Raw genomic sequence first — 17910 nt, 5'->3', positions numbered from 1 at the left:
TTTAGAGATCTTGGAATGAATTTTAGGACTGAGTGATCTTGGCTCAGGGACGGGGTGGCAGCAGGCACTGTGGAGATGCAGGACAGGTAAGGGGTAGTGGCCATTGTTGTCCCAGAGACAGAACCAGGTGAGGTCCTGGCCTTGGTACAGGCACACAACCATCTGGAGGGCTGGAGGAGGGCTTCCTCACAGGGCAGGCCCCGGTTCTACCCCACCCGAGGAGGTTTGTTCATAGCCCTCCCTGGCTTGTCTTTAAGGAGTTGGATTCCTCTTTGGGAGGAAGTTTTTCCAAAACAGGCAAGCACTTGGTGGCTATCTGGGATACAAATTGAGCCTGTATTTTAGAGCTGTCCAGGAATTCCTTGGCTGTGGAGACATCCCAGCAGAGTTGACTTTCTTGTTAAACCAGGAGTTTTTCTCCCTTGGATTCTTTAACATGTAGGGCTTGGCCATGAGCCCTAAAATGTTGGAGACCAACAAATCAATTTTATTTGGCAGCTGGGCTGCCTGGCCTTGGTCCCCACACCTCCCCGAGGTGTTGTGCCTCTGTCTTGCTGAAGTGTTGGTGGCTGGGTTCTTTGGGGAGTGGAGTCAGGTTCATTTACAGAGATTCATCCATTTTTGTACAAACGTGGGACTCTGTGATCACGGGCATCTATGGCACAGTGCTGTGGAGGTGGTTCCTCTGTGTGGCGAAGGGAGGAGGGCCAGAGGTGTGGTGGGGCCCCTGGGTGGGTGGGACAGGCCCTTGCCCTCCAGCCCGCTGTCCCTGTGGTTTGCAGATGCCATCAGTGCCACCAACCCGCGCGTCATCGACGACTCCCGCGCACGGAAGCTCTCCAACGACCTGAAGCGCTGCACCTACTACGAGACCTGTGCCACCTACGGCCTGAACGTGGAGAGGGTCTTCCAGGATGGTAACTGCGGCCCCCCGGGCTCTGGGCGCGGTGGGGCATGGCCGGGGGCTCTGTGCTACCCTGGAGCAGGAAACAGCCCCTGCACAGCTGGGTGGGACAGCTGCTCCTCATGGGAACCGTGTGAGAGAGCATTGCCTGCGCTTGGACAGGGGGCTGCAGCTCAGTGATGCTCAGGGGCACAGGCAACCATCTCCTGGGGGTTTGCAGTCTGCTTACATTAACTTAAATTAACTCCCCTGAGGGAGACTGTGTGTCCCTCCAGTGACGGGACGAGGGGGAATGGCCTGGAGCTGATGGGATGAGGTGTTTCTGGAGTGGGTAAGAATTCTTCCTAGTGAGCACTGGTGGGACATGATGCAGCTGGTTTGGGATCTGGTGGATCTCCTGGTGCAGCTGGTTTGGTATCTTGGGGAGCCCTGGCAGTCACAGACTCTGTGTCAGTTCATTTTCCATCAGACTTGCCTTTATATGACTCCTTCCACCCCAACCCAGTTTCCATCAGACTTGCCTTTATGTGACCCCTTGTGCCCCGGATCCCAGCAGAGCTGTCCTGGCCAGGCTGGGGAGGATGTCCAGCTCCCACAGCAGGAGCACCAGGAGCTGCTTTCAGGCCAGCTTGCCTGCCTGCCCGTGCTGGGTGCAGTCTGTGCTGCTGCACCTCTGTTTGCAGAGAGCCCTTCCCTGCCCCTGCCCTGGGTCACAGCCTGGCCACTGACCAGTCTCCAGAGACCACCACAAGTGGCCGCTGACCTTTCTGGGGAGCAGGTCCGTGTGCTGGCAGAGAGCTTGAGGGAGCGAGCACCCTGCCCCATGGTGCTCACAGACAGCTCTAAACACACGTGCACACGGTGCTGCAGAGTGTGGGCATGCTCCAGGACAGACAGACTGCCCAGGGATTCTCCAAGGGCTGGGTGGCCCTGGCTGCAGTGCCAGCACAGCTCAGCAGGAGCAGCTGACCCTGGTGTCTGGTCAGTGGCCTGGAGCTGTGGCTGTGCTGTGTCTGCTCTGAGCACATTGCAGGGTGTGTCTGATGTGCTGGGGTTTTGTGGCTGTGTCTGGGCACTCAGGCTGCCACAGGTCACTGTGAGAAGGACACGGGGCAGGGAATGGGGTCCCTTCCTCCTTGCTGGTTTCTCGTGTCCCGGCAGGATTCCCCTGGGGGTGCTGCTGGCTCTGTGGGAGCTGTGCTCCTCCATCCTTCCCACGTCCTCAGATGTCACAGGGACTTCTGTGCTGAGAGGATGGGATCTTGGTGTTGCCAGGTCCTGCCAGGAGGTGGCCCTGGCAGGAGCAGTGAGCCAGCCCTGGTCCTGCAGGGTGCAGGAGGAGCAGTGAGCCAGCCCTGGTCCTGCAGGGATGAGGAGCAGTGAGCCAGCCCTGGTCCTGCAGGGTGCAGGGAGGATGAGGAGCAGTGAGCCAGCCCTGGCCCTGCAGGGCGCAGCAGGGACAGCAGCTGTGCTGTGGGTGACATCTTGAGCTTCAGCTCTGCTGCATGTTCCGAGTGCATGGTGCTGCCTTTCCTGTGCCCTGAGCACTGCAGAGGGCAGGAGGGGGCAGCCAGCAGCTCCATGGCCCAGGACCTTGGCTGGGGTGCTGGTGGCATTGCTGCTCTCCATTGTCCCCTCAAACACAGGGCTGCAGGCCCAGGCTCAGCATGAGCTCCCAGGGAGGCTCTGGAGCCCCAGCCCAGGGAGCACATCCCATCCCAGTGCTGGCTGGGCACACTGTGAGCCCCAGCCCAGGGGAATGTCCCATCCCAGTGCTGGCTGGGCACACTGTGAGCCCCAGCCCAGGGGAATGTCCCATCCCAGTGCTGGCTGGGCACACTGAGCCCCAGCCCAGGGAGCACATCCCATCCCAGTGCTGGCCGGGCACACTGTGAGCTCCAGCTCCCCAGGGAATATATTTCTGGAAATACCCAGAAAAAGCCCTCAGCTGCTGCTGTTGTGGGCAGGGAACCTGGCAGTGGCTCTGCCCATCAGTTATCCCACACCACTACTGCTAATGAGGAATTAACCATGAAACCACACTGGAGGGATAATATCTCTCCAGTCCTGAGGCACCTTGAGGTGACCTTCCCCTTCCTGCATGCCAGGCCCAGGCTCTTCTCCTTTCTGACCATCAGCCAGGTGTTCTGGGATAGTTTCTGCCATCCCTTACCCCAGTCTGTTGTGGTTTCTCTGGTTGCCACACGGAGCTGTGCTGTACAAGCAGTGAGGTGTGCCCTGCCTGCAGAGCCGAGCTCTCCCTGCCCATGCACTGTGATACCAGCACCAGAGCATCACTCAGTGTTTCAGAGAAACCCAGCACTGCAGGTCTGCACAGAGGAGAGCATGCAGGGGTCCCTAGTGACCCACCAGGGATTCTACACGCTCAGGATGTTCCTTTACAGACCACAAAGCCCAGACTGGTGGAGGTGCTATTTGCGAGGCAGTTCAGTCCCTGGCTCCTGGAGCTGCTGTGTGGGGTGACTGAGGGTGATGGACTGACAGGGGTGACTGAGGGTGATGGACTGACAGGGGTGACTGAGGGTGATGGACTGAGGGTGACTGAGGGTGATGGACTGAGGGTGACTGAGGGTGATGGACTGACAGGGTGACTGAGGGTGATGGACTGACAGGGTGACTGAGGGTGATGGACTGAGGGTGACTGAGGGTGATGGACTGACAGGGTGTCTGAGGGTGATGGACTGAGGGTGACTGAGGGTGATGGACTGAGGGTGACTGAGGGTGATGGACTGACAGGGTGACTGAGGGTGATGGACTGACAGGGTGACTGAGGGTGATGGACTGAGGGTGACTGAGGGTGATGGACTGAGGGTGACTGAGGGTGATGGACTGACAGGGTGACTGAGGGTGATGGACTGAGGGTGACAGACTGACAGGGTGACTGAGGGTGATGGACTGAGGGTGACTGAGGGTGATGGACTGACAGGGTGACTGAGGGTGATGGACTGACAGGGTGACTGAGGGTGATGGACTGAGGGTGACAGACTGACAGGGTGACTGAGGGTGATGGACTGAGGGTGACTGAGGGTGACGGACTGAGGGTGACAGACTGACAGGGTGACTGAGGGTGATGGACTGACAGGGTGACTGAGGGTGATGGACTGAGGGTGACAGACTGACAGGGTGACTGAGGGTGATGGACTGAGGGTGACTGAGGGTGATGGACTGACTGGGTGACTGAGGGTGATGGACTGACAGGGGTGACTGAGGGTGACAGGGTGACTGAGAGTGATGGACTGACAGGGGTGACTGAGGGTGACGGACTGAAGGTGACAGACTGACAGGGTGACTGAGGGTGACAGGGTGACTGAGGGTGATGGACTGACTGGGTGACTGAGGGTGATGGACTGACAGGGTGACTGAGGGTGATGGACCGCCCCGGGGTTCTCCTGCCCCCTCAGGGTGACTGAGAGGTGGCTGCCCAGGGGTTCTCCTGCAGCGGGCCCAGGCTCACATGGTGCCCATGGGGAGTTGCTGTTCTGTGTGATGCCCAAGTGGGCAGATGGCCCTGGGGCTCAGCCTGAGCAGTGCAGGCAGCACACCAGTCAGGGCAAGGGCCTGGCTCTCCCTGGAGCCCTCTAGAAATCTGTGTGGGGAGGAAAGTGCTTTCTGAACACTGACCCTGTGCCTTTGTCCCTTTTGCAGTGGCTCAGAAGGTGGTGGCTCTCCGCAAGAAGCACCAGCTCTCCATCGGCCCCTGCAAGTCCCTGCCCAACTCACCCAGCCACTCATCTGTGTCTGCAGCCTCCATTCCTTCTGTGCACATCAACCAGGTGGGGAATGGCCACGGGGGAAGCCAGGCACCTCCTGTGCTCTGCACGCCCTGGGCTGGTAGCCAGCAGTTCAGCTCAGCCTCAGACTGGTACTGCTGCCCTGGGCTGGCTCCTGGAAGGGCAGAGTGTGTCACCTGGGGCCTCTTCCATAGCCCCGAGCAGCTGTGGCTCCCTGGGAGTGTCCCAGCCCAGGTGGCAGTGTCCCAGGGCTTGGAGCAGCCGGGTCTGTGCAAGGGTCCCTGCCCGAGGCAGGGGTGCAGTGAGATGTCCCTGGGGGTCCCTTCCAAGCGAGAGCACCCCATGGTTCTGTGCTTGTGTGACAGTTTGGTGCTCGCCCTGAGGTCAGGTTCCATGTCTCCCCCTTGGGTGTGGCTCGTGTCCCCGGGCTGTGTGTGCCTTGGCAGGCCCAGAGCAGAGCTGTGAGCAGTGTGTGGGAGCCCAGGGCAGCCCAGGCAGCCCCAGCTGGGCGGGCACAGCTGCTCAGCTCCTGCTTCCCCCGGCTCAGGAAGCTGATGGTCCATGTGCCCCTGCATCTGAGGGCATGTACCTGTGCAGAGGTGAGCTCAGTGGTGAGCTGAGGAGCAGAGCAGGGAAGGAGCTTCCCTCCCTTGTGCCCCAGGAAGGGCTCTGTGCTGTTGGTGAGGTTTGCCAAGGTGGGAGGATGGTGATGTTCTGTGGTCCTGGAGCAGAGCTGAGGAGGACAGGCTCCATGGTGAGTGAGGGGATGGGAGGGGGGGATCCTTCAGGCAGGCACCTCACTGCATTCAAGCTCTGCTGCACTCCCAGTGCCCACAGAAACGCTGGCTGGGAGACTGGTGAGGAGGAAAGGAGAGGTCCTGGGCTCCGTTGCTCCCCAGGGCACCAAGGCAGCAGATCCCATCTCTGCACAAGTGGCATGTGGATTCACAGGATCTGTGACAGGGCTGCAGGAAACCTGCCTGTCGCCGAGGACAGCACGTGTGGCTGGTGGGTTTGCCATGAGGGATTGCTCTGGAGCCCTGGGTGTGTCAGAGCCTCCCTGCCCTGGCAGGACTCTGGGCCCCTCTCAGGAGCCTGTCCTGCACACGCCTGCGCCCTGTCTGCAGCCTACCTCATTGCAGAGGCTCTTAAGGCTGCACTGCAGGTAGGTGAGTGCAGGTGTTTGCAGAGACCCGTGCCAGCTTCCTGTGCTGCAGGTCACCTGGACACCAGCAAGCTCAGTAAAGTCTGTGTGCAGGTGGGAGGGCTGCATAGCCACGTTCTGTCAGTGTGCTTGTGTCCAGAGAGCTGGGGATGAGTTCAATGGGAGACATCCAAGGTGAAGAGCAAAGTCCCAAGGAAATAGAGATTTGGGTGTCTCTGGTAATTTGAGGGTTTTATGAGCAAATTGTGTACAGTTTGAGCCTGGTTGGGAAGAGGCCACCTGTGCTGGAAGGGAAGCAAGAGGCTGATGGCTAAGGCCAGCATTTCTCAGGGGAGCTGGACACTTGTTTAGGGTTTTTTTCCATGTCCACAGTATGAGAAGAGCCCCCATAGAGGTGTGTCATGGGCCCTGGCTGTGCCAGGCAGGCAGGGTGTCACTGTGAAGCTGGAAAGTGTTCCTGTGTGAGGGATGGGGCTGCCAGACCCCCGGGCTCCCCAGCTGGAATCCAGCCACTCAGTGACTGTGCATGGAGCCTGAAGGGGTAGCAAAAACAGCTGGGAGAGAATAAACCCCGACACAGGAGGCAGGTGAGCACTTGGCTGATTTAGCTGAGGAATGAGTGCAGAGATTGGCCAAACCTGACCTGAAATACACAGTGTGACATGAAAGAGCTCCTTCAGGAAAGGCAGCACTGAACTAAAGGGTGGATTTAGGACTGGCTGTGGGAAGCAAATTTTGGGAGAATTTTCTAAGTGCATGCCATGAGCTGTGTGAGGATGTGCTCAGAGGGTCCCTGCTCTCCTGTGCTTTCCTCCCCTCAGAGCCCCTGTCAGCACGGCCTGCAGTCTGTAGGGGAGAGCTCTGGCTGCCTGCTGGGGACAGCCCTTTGCTCTCTGTGCCTTGCTGTGCTCCTGCTCAGCTGCAGGCACGCAGGGAGCTGTGCTGGGGAGCACAGCTGTGAAGGGCAGGAACAGGGGCAGCTCACAGGGGCTGTGCCTTGGTGGCTGTGCCCCCTCCCCAGGCCTGCTCTGGGCCCTGCCCTCGGCTCTCTGGGTCCCCCAGGGGTCACCAAAGCCAGTTTGAGTTCTGTGAGGTCCCCCCACAAACCCTGCTGGTGCCAGTGACCCTTGCAGCAGTCTTTGCCCCTGGTGCTTGCACGGCTCTCCCCGTTACTGAGGACACCTCCAAAATAGTGAAGCAATGGTGAGTGATCCTGAAGTGCCGGGAAGCATTTGCCTGTTCTTGCATGGGCTCAGAACTGAGGTTCTGGAGCTGCTCCCCCTGTCCTCAGGGAAATCCAAGTGGCTTTGGGAAGCAAATTCACCCATAATGATGGTTCTGACAGGGAGCAGGGCAGAGCAGCCCACACGCTCGGGTGTGGGAGGGCACCATGCCCGGGAGTGCCCACAGACAGTGTCCTGGTGTCTGGCCCCGCAGGGAGTGCATGTGGGGCAGCTCTGGGAGGGGGGCACAGGCTCACCCTGCCAGGGAGGACAGTGGGAGGGTGACCAGGTGTTTGTGGAGCTGAGCTGAACTCTGTCATACCCGAGGGCTCTCACCAGGGTTTCTCATTTGCTTTTGCAAGTCAAGGAGGAGTAATTGGCACAGGGAAAACAGGAAGAAGGCTCTCAAGGAAGAGTTTAGGAGCACAGGACTTAACATGGAGATGAGGTGGAGAGAGGCCAGACAAAAAACACAATTAGGAGCTTTGCCTTGTGCCTCAGGTATTGGTGTGTACAGGTGAGACATGCACTTGGGACAGAATGATCTCCTTCCCTTCCAGTACTGCCTTGAGGGGTAGGAGGAGTCCCTGGAGCAGTGGGACTGGCATCTGGGGGTCAGGGGGAGTCCCTGGAGCACCAGGATTGGCATTTAGGGGCAGGAGGAGCCCCTAGAGCTGGGATTGGCAGTACTGCCCTCGGCCTGGTCTGGCCCATACTGCAGGGACAGCGTTGTCCTCTGGAGCTGCCAGCTGAGAAGGCACTTTTCTTGGAATGGGAACAAGGAGTCCCCCACAAAGGGCTTCTTATGGTAGGTGGGAGCTGGGACCAGCCCTGCCCCTTCTCTTGTTCTGGGCACAACTCTTGTGGAAGCAGCTTGACACTTGTGGCTGAGCCCAACCAACCTTTGTGGACATGGCCACTGCGTGTCTGCTCTGTCCTTTGGAGCAGTGCAGCGTGGGTACTGGGAGAGGAGGCACTCCCTGTTACCCACCTGTCTGCAGGGTTCCCTTCTCCTGGCACTCTGGTGCTGTGCGTGTGTCCCAGCCTCCTTGCACTGTGCTGATGCTCTTGGGGACCAGCCAAAGGCCCTGGCTCCATTTCTGCCTTTGGGAGTTTGTGGTTTTTCTGTTATTCTGAGTGGTGCCTGGACGATGTTGCTCCATCCGTGGGGAGGGAAGGGGAGCTGTGGGAGCAGGTCAGCCCTGGTCCTGGTCAGGGTTTTCCACAGCTCCCATGACTCACCAGGTGTGCTCAGCAGGTCCCTGACCCTGGCTCAGTCTGGAACAGCCAGGGCCAGCATTCCCTGGAGCCCTGCACTCCCTTGGGGACACAGATGTGCCCCTTTGGCCTTCCCAGCAGCTTGAGGGATGATGCGGGTCTGCCCCTGTGGTCTGCCCCTGCTATTCCCCAGAGCCAGCAGCCCAGGGAGAGCTCTGCCTGCTGCCTTGGGCTCTCCTCTCTGTCCCTTGCCACACCTGCTGCTGAGTGGGCAGGCTGGGTGCGTTTGGGGGTCCCACTCCTCACCTGGCCCTCAGTCCCACCTTGCTCCCTCCTGCAGCTCCTGCCCTTGCCTGCAGGATGGGATGGGAGGTTCTGGGGTCAGTGGGTGCTTGCAGCACCTGCAGAGTTGTTCTACCTGATTTCCTCACTTCTGCTGCCCCGTTCTCAGTCTCCCTTCAGGGCCTCTGGGTGCCTTTGGGAGCTCCCCGGGCTGTGGGTGAGTCAGTGCTGTGTTTGCTGTGGGATGGCAGTTTGTCTCTCTGCCAGGCAGCTGTTCCCAGCAGCTGGCAGGAGGTGACACAGGTACCCCGTGCAGGTACCCAGCAGGCTGCTGGAGGGAACTGGGTGCCCCCTGGGAGCTGCTGCCATCCCTGCTGTGCTCTGGGCTGCCCAGCATGGTGGCTGCTCTCCATGGCCTCCATCTGCCTTCCTGCACGGGCTGGGGGGCACTGGCAGGGCCCTCCTCATCCACACTGCAGGGAGAGATCAGAGCAAAGGTGGAAAGTCAAAGTTTGCAAGTGAAATGAAGGCCCGAGGGCAGCTCGCCTGAGCTGTAACAGCACTTGCTGGCCTGCTGTGGCACGTTGTTCTGTCAGAGCTCAGGAGCTGCGTTGGCATTTCCTCGTGGAAGCCGTGTCCCTCTGCCTGCTCTGCTCATGGTGCCCTTTCCATCGTCCTTGTGCTCCTCTGGCTCCTCCCTGCCTCCCACAGACACCAGGCTGGTGTTTGTTGTTTGTCCGCTGCACTCAGAGCCCTTCCCAAGCTCCTTGCTCTGCCCCAGGCCCTGTTACAGCAGCAATTCCTGCCCTCAGCTCAGCTGGGTTCTGCCCTTCCCAGGCACCCGTGGCGCTGCTGATGTTACCCGTCACACACTCGTGGGAAGGATTTGTCCCACAGGTGCCTCCCAAGATCCCAGTTCCCACTGTGCTCTCAGATTCCAGTGGTGGCCACAGGTGGTTGTTCAGGCCCACCAGCAAAGTGCCTGTCAATAGCAGACACGTGGGACCAGCCCAGACCTGCCATCTGTTCTCCACATCCCTGGGATTTGTGTCCCTAGATCCCATGGAAGTTAGGGAGCTCTCTGCTCCAGCAGAGCTCAGGACTGGCTCAGGATTGCCTCAGCCACCTCTGTTTTTGGAGGACTTTCTCCTCTGCCCCCAAACTCGGGGCAGCTTGCCTTCATAGCCTGGTGTGAGGTTTGGTCTGTGGGACATGGGAGGCCCAAAGGCCAGTGTCCTTCATCACTCAAGGACAGTAACCCTGGCTCCAGCACCAGGCAGACTTTCAGGCTAAGGAAAGTTTTTCTGCCAGACAGAAATGACACACAGGATTGCCGGGAGTAAGTAAAACATATTGATTTCTTCCTTGATGCTTCAGTGTCCATCACCTGCAGCCACAGGGTTTGCTGCAGCTGCTCTGGCTGGAGCTCAGACTCTGCAGCCTCCTTGGAACTGCCTCCTCCCCGCAGTCACAGCATCCTGAACGTGCAGCCAAGGCCACCAAGGCATGCCAAGCATGGCCAGCAAGGGACAGCCATGCCCAGCTCCTGTTCCATGGGGCAGGTTGTCTGTGCTGCTGCATCCTTCTACTCTTCCTAGCCCTTGGAATGTTTCACTTTCTTTGCCCTAGTTCACGTGTGGTGAATCAGTGAAACAGTTAATCAGTTAATCAGTTAAGCACAGGCTGTGTCTGTGTGCCCTCGGTGGCCCTGGCTCTCTGCAGCTCTTCCTTCACCACAGCCCTGCTGTGTGGGTGTTGGAGCCAGCCCTGGCAGCAGCTCTGCTCTCTCTGTTGAGGGCTCAGGAGTCCCTGCAGGTGACAGGTTGCTTTGCCCCTCTGTGTCCCTGGTGGTCCCCCCCTTCTTGCAGAACCTTCTTGTCCAGCACAGGGTTCCTCACCCTGCACAGGAGCTCCCAGACCAAGTTCCCAGCCTCTTGGACTTGTGGGAAAGCACAACCAGGCCAGGTTCCCTCTTGTTCTGTGCTTCAGGACTGCAGAAATGTTCCTGTTTCCAGACAGGCTGGGATGGTCTGAGCCACACACCTGCTCACAGCATGGAGTTCTTTTCCTTGCTCTACCTTCATGAGGAAGAAACTGAAATGCTGCTTGGGTGGCTTTTCCCTCTCCTAAGTTCTTATTGTGTGTCCTCTCCCATATCTCTGGTTAAAGATGAGGGCTTGGTGAAGGTTGCCCCTCTCTCTGAGGCTGGGCTGTGGGTCCTGGTCACTGCTCTGCCTGTGCAGCCCCTCTCACCCTTCTGTGAAGTGCTTGTCTCAGGATAAGGCTCTGATCCCACTGGGGATGGGGGTCTCTCGTGGAGCCCCTTCAGCAGGTCACCCCTGCAAGGGCTGCACTCGTGCTCAGGGTGGGCAGCATGGAGAAGTCACTGGGCCAGCAGTGCCCCCACTCTGTGGCTGTGGAGCTGGGAGGGGACAGGCTGCCCTTGTGGGCTGCTGGAGCTCCCCTGCCCTTCCCGGGGCAGCTCCTCCACGTGTTTCTGAAATGCTGTTCACAACTGCCAGGGAGCTGGGGCTGCCACGGGCCTCTCATGGTGAGATGTCCTGGGCTGCAGACCTGAAATGCTTCCATGCCAGTGTTGCTCCTGGGGTGTCCCTAAGCCCTGTCCCATGGCTGCCCACACTGGCCAGGGTGGGAGTGAGCAGCCTGGTCTGGAAGAGACGTGTTGGTGATGTGGGTGCATGGCTGGATCTTCCTCTTGCTGTGGAGTCCAGCGAGGGGTTGGTGAAGCCCCTTGTGTTCCCAGCACAGGCCGCTGCAGCCATGGCTGTGGGGGTCTGCAGGCATGGGAGGGGTGTGCCAGCCTTGGGGTCTGCTCAGAGGGACCTCCAGAGCAGCAGCAGAGGTGGGTGTCACACAGAGGCTGAGCTTGGCGTGTGGCACTCTGTGCCAGGTGAAGGCCGGAGTCCTGGGGGCACGCATCCCCACTGGCATCAGGAGAGACAGGGAATGGATGAGTGGGACTGGGGCTTGGCAGGCTTTGGGCTGCCTCACAGCCTCATGTCTTAGGGGCTCAGAGGAAGGGAATGGCTCCCCAAGGAGAGTGACCCTGATCCTGTGTTCTGGGAGCAGGGGAGGTGCCCTAGCTGTGCCCCTCTGCTGGGCACAGCTACATGGAACCGTGCTGCCTCAGTCCTTGTTCCACAGCTGTGTTTGGAAGGGCTTCAGCTGGGTTTCTCTGGCCATTTGCTGCCCTTCTCTTTGATTTCAGAACTTGAACATTTTACTGGTGAAAACACTAGAGCAGAAAGAGGTGGAAGGCTTCCCAAGCCCCTCTGTTGAGCAGGAGCAGTGCCTGGCATTGAATGTCTCTGGGTTGCCCAGAGAGGTTGTGAGCTCCCCATCCCTGGAAGTGTTCAAGGCCAGGTTGAATGGGCTTGGAGCAATCTGGTCTAGTGGAAGTTGTCCCTGCCCGTGGCAGGGGGTTGGAACTAAATGGTCTTTAAGGTCCCTTCCAACCGAAACAATTCCATGGTTGTTTGGATGTCACCCAGTCCCAGTCCTGCACGCCCTGCCCTGGCTTGAGAACATGTGGGACAGGTGGTGTTCCTGCACCGTGCCTCCAGGTGGCCTGTCTGACCACCCATATCCTCCCCAGGCCACCAACGGTGGAGGAGCCTTCAGTGACTACTCGTCGTCCGTGCCCTCCACCCCGAGCATCAGCCAGCGGGAGCTGCGGATCGAGACCATCGCTGCCTCCAACACGCCCACCCCCATCCGCAAGCAGTCCAAGCGGCGCTCCAACATCTTCACGGTAAGCAGCGCGGGGCCCAGGAGCTCGGGGGGTTCCAGCACAGGAGAGGGCAGGCAGTGGGTCAGGGCAGCCCGAGCCCTCGGGCGCTCCTGCACGGCCGCCGTGCTGCGCTGGCAGGGAGGGACCTGCGCCTGCAGGACACGGTGCTGCAGGCTGCCTCAGGCAGGGTGTGCGTGCATGGGGAGCATCTGGGAGCAGGACAGTGCTCGCACACGTGGCAGTGTGCAGGGGTGCACTCGTGGGGGTCTGTAGTGTGTGTGAGCCCCTGCTCGTTGCAGGGAGCGCAGCTGTGCGTGCACAGCACCAGTGACTCTGCTCATCTCCTCCTTGGGGCTGCATTCCCCGAGCGTGGCACAGAGCCCCTGGTCCGTGGGCCTCCTGTTTGGTGCTGGTGATGCTGTGCCAGTGGTGCTGTGCAGAGCTCAGCACCTGGCACGGGGCCCCACTCACTCCCGTTCCTGAATCCTGCGCGACTTGAGCAGCGCACGTGGAGCTGCTGTGGGTGTGGAGGGAGGGAGGACAGCTCTGGGCCCCAGGTGGAGCAGGGTACATTTGCAGCCCTCAGCTGTGCTGGTTGCCTTGCAGCCTGCCTCTCTGCACGCTCTCACACCATGCACACGCTGTCCACACAGTGTGCCCAGTTCTGCCCTCACACTCACCCTTGCTCTGAGCACAGCCATGAGTGTCCCCTCACTGTGAGCACACACGTGTCCCTGTCCTGTGTCTAGTGCAGGTGTAGCTTCTGTTCCCTGTGTACATGTGCAGGCTCCGGCCTCGATCCTCTGCCCATCTCAATGTGCTTTCCAGCCACCATTGCTCAGCACACTGTGTCTGCTGTTTGTGGAACTGGCCACAACAAAGCCCTTGTACCTGTTGCACTGTGTCACCCTTGTGACCGGCCGCTATTGCTCCGAGCCCAGACCACACAAATTCAGTGTCCTGTGCCCCATTCCTCTCACTGCACCATTGGCATCCCAGATTCCCCACTCCTGGTGCTGGGAATGTGCCCGTCTCCCTTGGCTTCTGGCATCCTGTCAGTTTCTGTGCTGACCTCCCCAATACTCTGCGTATTCCCCGGGCTGCATCTCCCGCACCCCCAGCTCTCCGTGCCCCCCAGGCCCACGCTCACCCTGCCCGTGTGCTGTTGGTGGGTGGGCTGTGCTCCCCAGCCCCTCCTGCCAGCACACACGGCCCCTGGCTCGCAGCAGGTCCCTGCTCCCACGCATGGTTGTTCCCTCACTGCCTTCCCCTCCCCGTGCCCTGCACGCAGCGCTGGCGGGTGCCTGCCCGGCCCTGCCACCCTCTTGCTGTGCTTGCTGCCGTGCCGCGGGCCTCGCGCTGTGCCAGCACCCGGCCACGCTGCCCCACGCCCCTGGACTCGCCGCCGGCTCGCCTTCCCGCTCTCGGAGCGCCTTGGGGTGGGCACGCTGCGGGAGGAGGAGGAGGAGGAGGAGGGCAGCTTGCTGCGGGGCTTACGCTTGTTCTTGTTCGCTGTGGAGTCATCGCGCGCGGCCGCGGTCTCTCCGCTCGCTCATCCGGCTCACGCTTGCTCTGCGCCGCGCGCTCACCGCGCTCACCTCACCGCTGGGCTCACCTCACCTGCTTGCTCGTGTGCTGCTGCACATCCATGGCTCACGTTGACGTCTTCACCCATCTGGTCGTGGCAGCAGCAGCAGCTCCTGACACCTCCCGCACTGGGGCAGGACCAGGAGGGGCGGGAAGGGAAGGAGAGGGCAGGCTGTTTTCTGCCACTAGCTTTTCCCAGGCAGGCAGCGCAGGGGTAGCCAGCAGCCTCTGTCCTTACAGGGTCCCCAGGTGGGCACAGGCCTTTCCGAGGTGCAGTGCTCGGCCCAGCTCTGGGAGCTGCTGCAGCCCCAGTCCTGAGCTATGCCTGACTCCTCTGCTCCTCTCCTCCTTTTCCTTTCCTCCCCCTCCTCCCCGCTCTCCTCCTCTCTCTTCCTCCTCCTCCTCCTCCTCCTCTCTTCTTCTACTCTCCTTCTCCTCTCCCCTGCTCTGGCTCCTTCCTGCTCCCCTCCCGCCCCCCAGTGGATGGCATTCCCCCCGGGGGTCTGCGTGCCCCAGAGCTCCAGGTGGACACAGACTCTGCGCCCACGCGCCCCTCCTGCCCCCGCCCCAGCCCCGACTGCTGCTGCCGCCGGCGCCCACTCCGTGGCCTGTCCGTGCTGTCTGCTGGCACCCATCACTGACAGACTCGTGTCCGTGTTCTGAGTATAACTTGCCAAACTCTTTATTCTTTCGATATTTGCAGATATGTGCCACTGTTTCCAACTTTTCATCAACAAAAAGGCCTTTCCAACTCCTTCCAAATTAGAAGATCCAGGTGGTTACACACGGCACCTCTGTACAAATTCTCTCACTTTTCATTGCCTCTCCAGGGCCGGATAAGGGATGGGCACTGGGATTGATCTAAGATTAGAGGCTCGCCCGCCCTCCAGCCAGCATGGGTCCCCCCCTCGGAGACACGCAGGAGCCTTTTAAATCCCCCCAATGTAAAGTCTAGGAAGCGCTGAGACGGCCTGCGCCTGCACTTTAAGCTGGGACATTTCTGGGCCTGCTGGATGCTGTCTAGGCACTGCCCTTTCTCGGGGATGCCGGGCGGACGACCCTGCTGGGATGGGAAGACCTGCAGACGCACCGGGACCGGGCGACAGCCGCGCATGGAGCTGGATGGGCCAAAAGACGCTTTGCTGCTGCCTGCGGGAGCCGCTGCAGCGCCTGCCGCTAGCGCTCCGCTCCTTCTTCCCTCCTGCACCTCTGCAGCCTGCATGGACTCCTGCTCCTTCTCCTCTTCTCCTCGCAGCCGAGCAGCCATCTGTGTCTCTTTAGTTTTCTTCTCTTTCGATCTCTTTGTTTGGTTCTGGGCCCAAAATCTGGTGAATCGGTGTGCCAGGCGCGCGGGGCTCGTATCCCTTTCTGATCCAAAGCACACGGGGCCCTCCTGGACTGAGGGGGTGTGTAGGACGCTCCAGAGAGACGCTGCCGCTGCCTCCTGCCATTGTTGTGATTCTGAATGTATTGGTTGTGCTCCATGCCATGTATGACTTGGTATTTCCCTCTGTCCTAAGCACTTTGAATGAGTTCTGCTCAACAGACTGTAAATTTCATATTGTATTTATCAGAGTTTGCTCTCCCCGCGGCCCTCGGGCGCTGGTGGGTCCCGCTCTCGCCGCTCTAGACGTGTGGTAGATATTTATTGTCCATGCTCTTTTGTAAGGGGCTGGTATCTGCCCGGTGACCTGTGCTACTTTGTATGGTGCAAGTGTGTTACCAGAATAAATCTGTTGGATTAGTAGAGGTGTGAGTTCCTTCACTGCCTGACCCTCTCCTGCTTCCATCCATGCTCCACCTGCATCCCATGCCATTTCTGTCTGTCGCCATGTCCTGTGTGCCCCACGGGAGGGGGGGCCCACGCAGCCCCGCTCTGCCAGGAGGAGGACAGCTCTGCTTGCACCGGGGGGAGAGGAGAGCACAGCTTGCCGGGGGCTGGCCTGGAGCGTCCCCAGTGTCCCTAGAGGGGCCAGGTGCTGGGAGAGCTGGCCTGGGGGAGAGCAGAGTGCTCTGGCTGGAGCTGCGGGACAGGGGGCCGTGGTGCGCTCTCCGTGCCCGCTTTAACGTGCCCGTGTCTCTTCTCTTCCAGTCCCGCAAGGGCGCCGACCCGGAGCGCGACAAGAAGGTGCCCGAGTGCAAGGCGGACAGCATCGGCAGCGGGCGGGCCATCCCCATGAAGCAGGTTCGGTGTTCCTTCACCCCGCTGGGGGAGCAGGCTCCGGGGAGCCTGGGGGGCTGCCTGGGGCTCCTGCCCGGGGGGCTGCACGCCCCAGGGCTGCTGGGGGTGCTCTGGGGGCTCTGTGCCGTGGGTGGGTGGGTGGGTGTGCAGTGGGCTCTGGGGGCTGTGGCAGGGCGCTCCCGGGGCTGTGGCAGGGCACTGCTGTGGCAGTGGCAGTGGCAGTGGCAGGGCCCTCCCGGGGCAGTGTCAGGACGCTCCCGGGGCTGCAGCAGCGGCTGCAGAGTGGTTCCAGCAGATGGCATCCATGCCCCACGCCCGCTGCAGCCTCTGCCGCAGCCTCTCCCTGCTCCTCTCTCTGCTCCTCTCCGCTGCTCTTCTCTCCTGTTCCTTTCCACTCCTGCTCCGGCTCCTGGCAGGACAGGAAGGGGATTCAGGATTCCCCTGTTCATGGGCTCCTACAGAGAGCTGTGAGCAGATTGCCTGCACTGTGAGCCGCTGGGAGTCCAAGGGAGGCGCTGCTTCCTGCAGCAGCGCATTCTGCTCCTGCCTCTTGGCTTCCAGGGAAGCTTGAACTGCTGGGATCCAGCCCAGAGTGCTGCCGGCCCATCACTGTGTCCATCGCTGGCAAGCAGTGGTGGGTGATGTCCAAGCGAGCCAGGTGGTGTGGATTGCCTGGATGGTGTTTCTGTCTGGATTTCCTTGCATTGCAGGAAAGACTGATGTGGCAGTGCAGGTTGTGCTCCTGCCTTGCGTGTTGTGCCCCCGTTGTGGGTTCATTTACCTCCTGCTGGCCCCTCTGTGCCCCATGGGCCCCCAGCCCTGCCAGGGCTGAGTTACACAGGGCCAGTTGTGTCCCTGCATTGCAGGAGTGCTGGGACGTGAGGCAGGACAGTACAGTCTCCATTCCCACCAGGTTCTGGCTGCCTGGTACGATTCCAGGCTGAGATTCCATGGGGAAGGGCGCAGTGAAGCCAGGCTAGCTGGGGAGGGGAGTGGTGGGTCACAAGAGAGAGACCCTGCTCAGTGCTGGAGCTGCCAGAGCTCCGGCCCTTCCCTGCCGTGGAGTAATCCTGGGGCAGGTTTGTGCAGGGCTGTTGGTGCCCCGGGCAAGGGGCTGTGCTGAAAGCAGGCTGGTGTTGGAAGGCAGCCCTGGGAGGGCTGGCTCTGGAGCCAGGGAAGCAGTGACAGCAGAAGCAGTGCCAGGGTGGAGGCTGGGGGGTCTCACACTTGGGGGCTCTGCTCCTGAGGGGCCCGGGTTTGGCACTGCCCCAGCAGCAGGAGGCAGCCCAGCTGCGTGCTGGGCCATGCCCTGCTCCCTGCAGCACACGGCCTCTGCGTGTGCAGGGGGTCTCTGTGAGATTCAGCTGGTATTTGGGGCAGTACAACAGTTGTTGGTGTGCAGTGGGTCTCTCTTTGAGGTGGGTCACTGTTTGTGAGATAGAACTGGTATTTAGGGCAATACAACAGTTGGTGTGCAGTAGGTCATTGTTTGTAAGGTTGAACTGGTATTTAGTGCAATACAACAGTTGTTGGTGTGCAGTGGATCGCTGTTTGTGGTGGGTCATTGTTGGGTCGTTATTGGCGTGGGGGTCATTGGCATGAGGTGGGTTGTTGATTGCAGTGGGTTGTTGGTGGTGTGCAGTGGGTTATTGTTTGTGGTGGGTCATTGCTGGTGTGGAGGTTGCTGCCATGAGGTGGGTTGTTGATTGCAGTGGGTTGTTGTTGGTGGGCAGTGGCAGTGCCCATGGGGGTCAGCCCATCCTGGGCAGAGGGGAACTGGTGGGTGGCTGTTCTGTGGTGAGGTAGAGCAGCTGGAGCCCTCAGTGAGACAGACCTGGTTTGGTTC

The 17910-nt window shown here is 60.2% G+C and overlaps 1 protein-coding gene across 5 annotated transcripts in view; it reads left to right on the top strand.

Annotated features, from left to right (window-relative positions):
* AGAP3 (ArfGAP with GTPase domain, ankyrin repeat and PH domain 3) overlaps positions 1–17910 on the top strand; it is a 111883-nt gene that overhangs the window by 43770 nt on the left and 50203 nt on the right. For 4 of the 5 annotated variants that reach the window (XR_010028685.1, XM_063163157.1, XM_063163068.1 and 1 more), the window contains exons 6-9: positions 783–917; positions 4571–4698; positions 12161–12316; positions 15975–16067. Coding sequence is in view for 4 of the 5 variants with exons in the window: in XM_063163157.1 (XP_063019227.1) it covers positions 783–917; positions 4571–4698; positions 12161–12316; positions 15975–16067 (512 nt within the window). In the remaining variant the exon portion in view is untranslated. Of the gene's footprint in view, positions 1–782; positions 918–4570; positions 4699–12160; positions 12317–14585; positions 15630–15974; positions 16068–17910 lie in introns of those variants that run through there. The other variant, XM_063163245.1, reaches the window with a different exon arrangement.

Source organism: Melospiza melodia, chromosome 1, assembly GCF_035770615.1.
Source record: "Melospiza melodia melodia isolate bMelMel2 chromosome 1, bMelMel2.pri, whole genome shotgun sequence".
NCBI classification, from domain to species: Eukaryota; Metazoa; Chordata; class Aves; order Passeriformes; family Passerellidae; genus Melospiza; species Melospiza melodia.
This window is presented reverse-complemented; position numbering and strand designations above follow the sequence as displayed.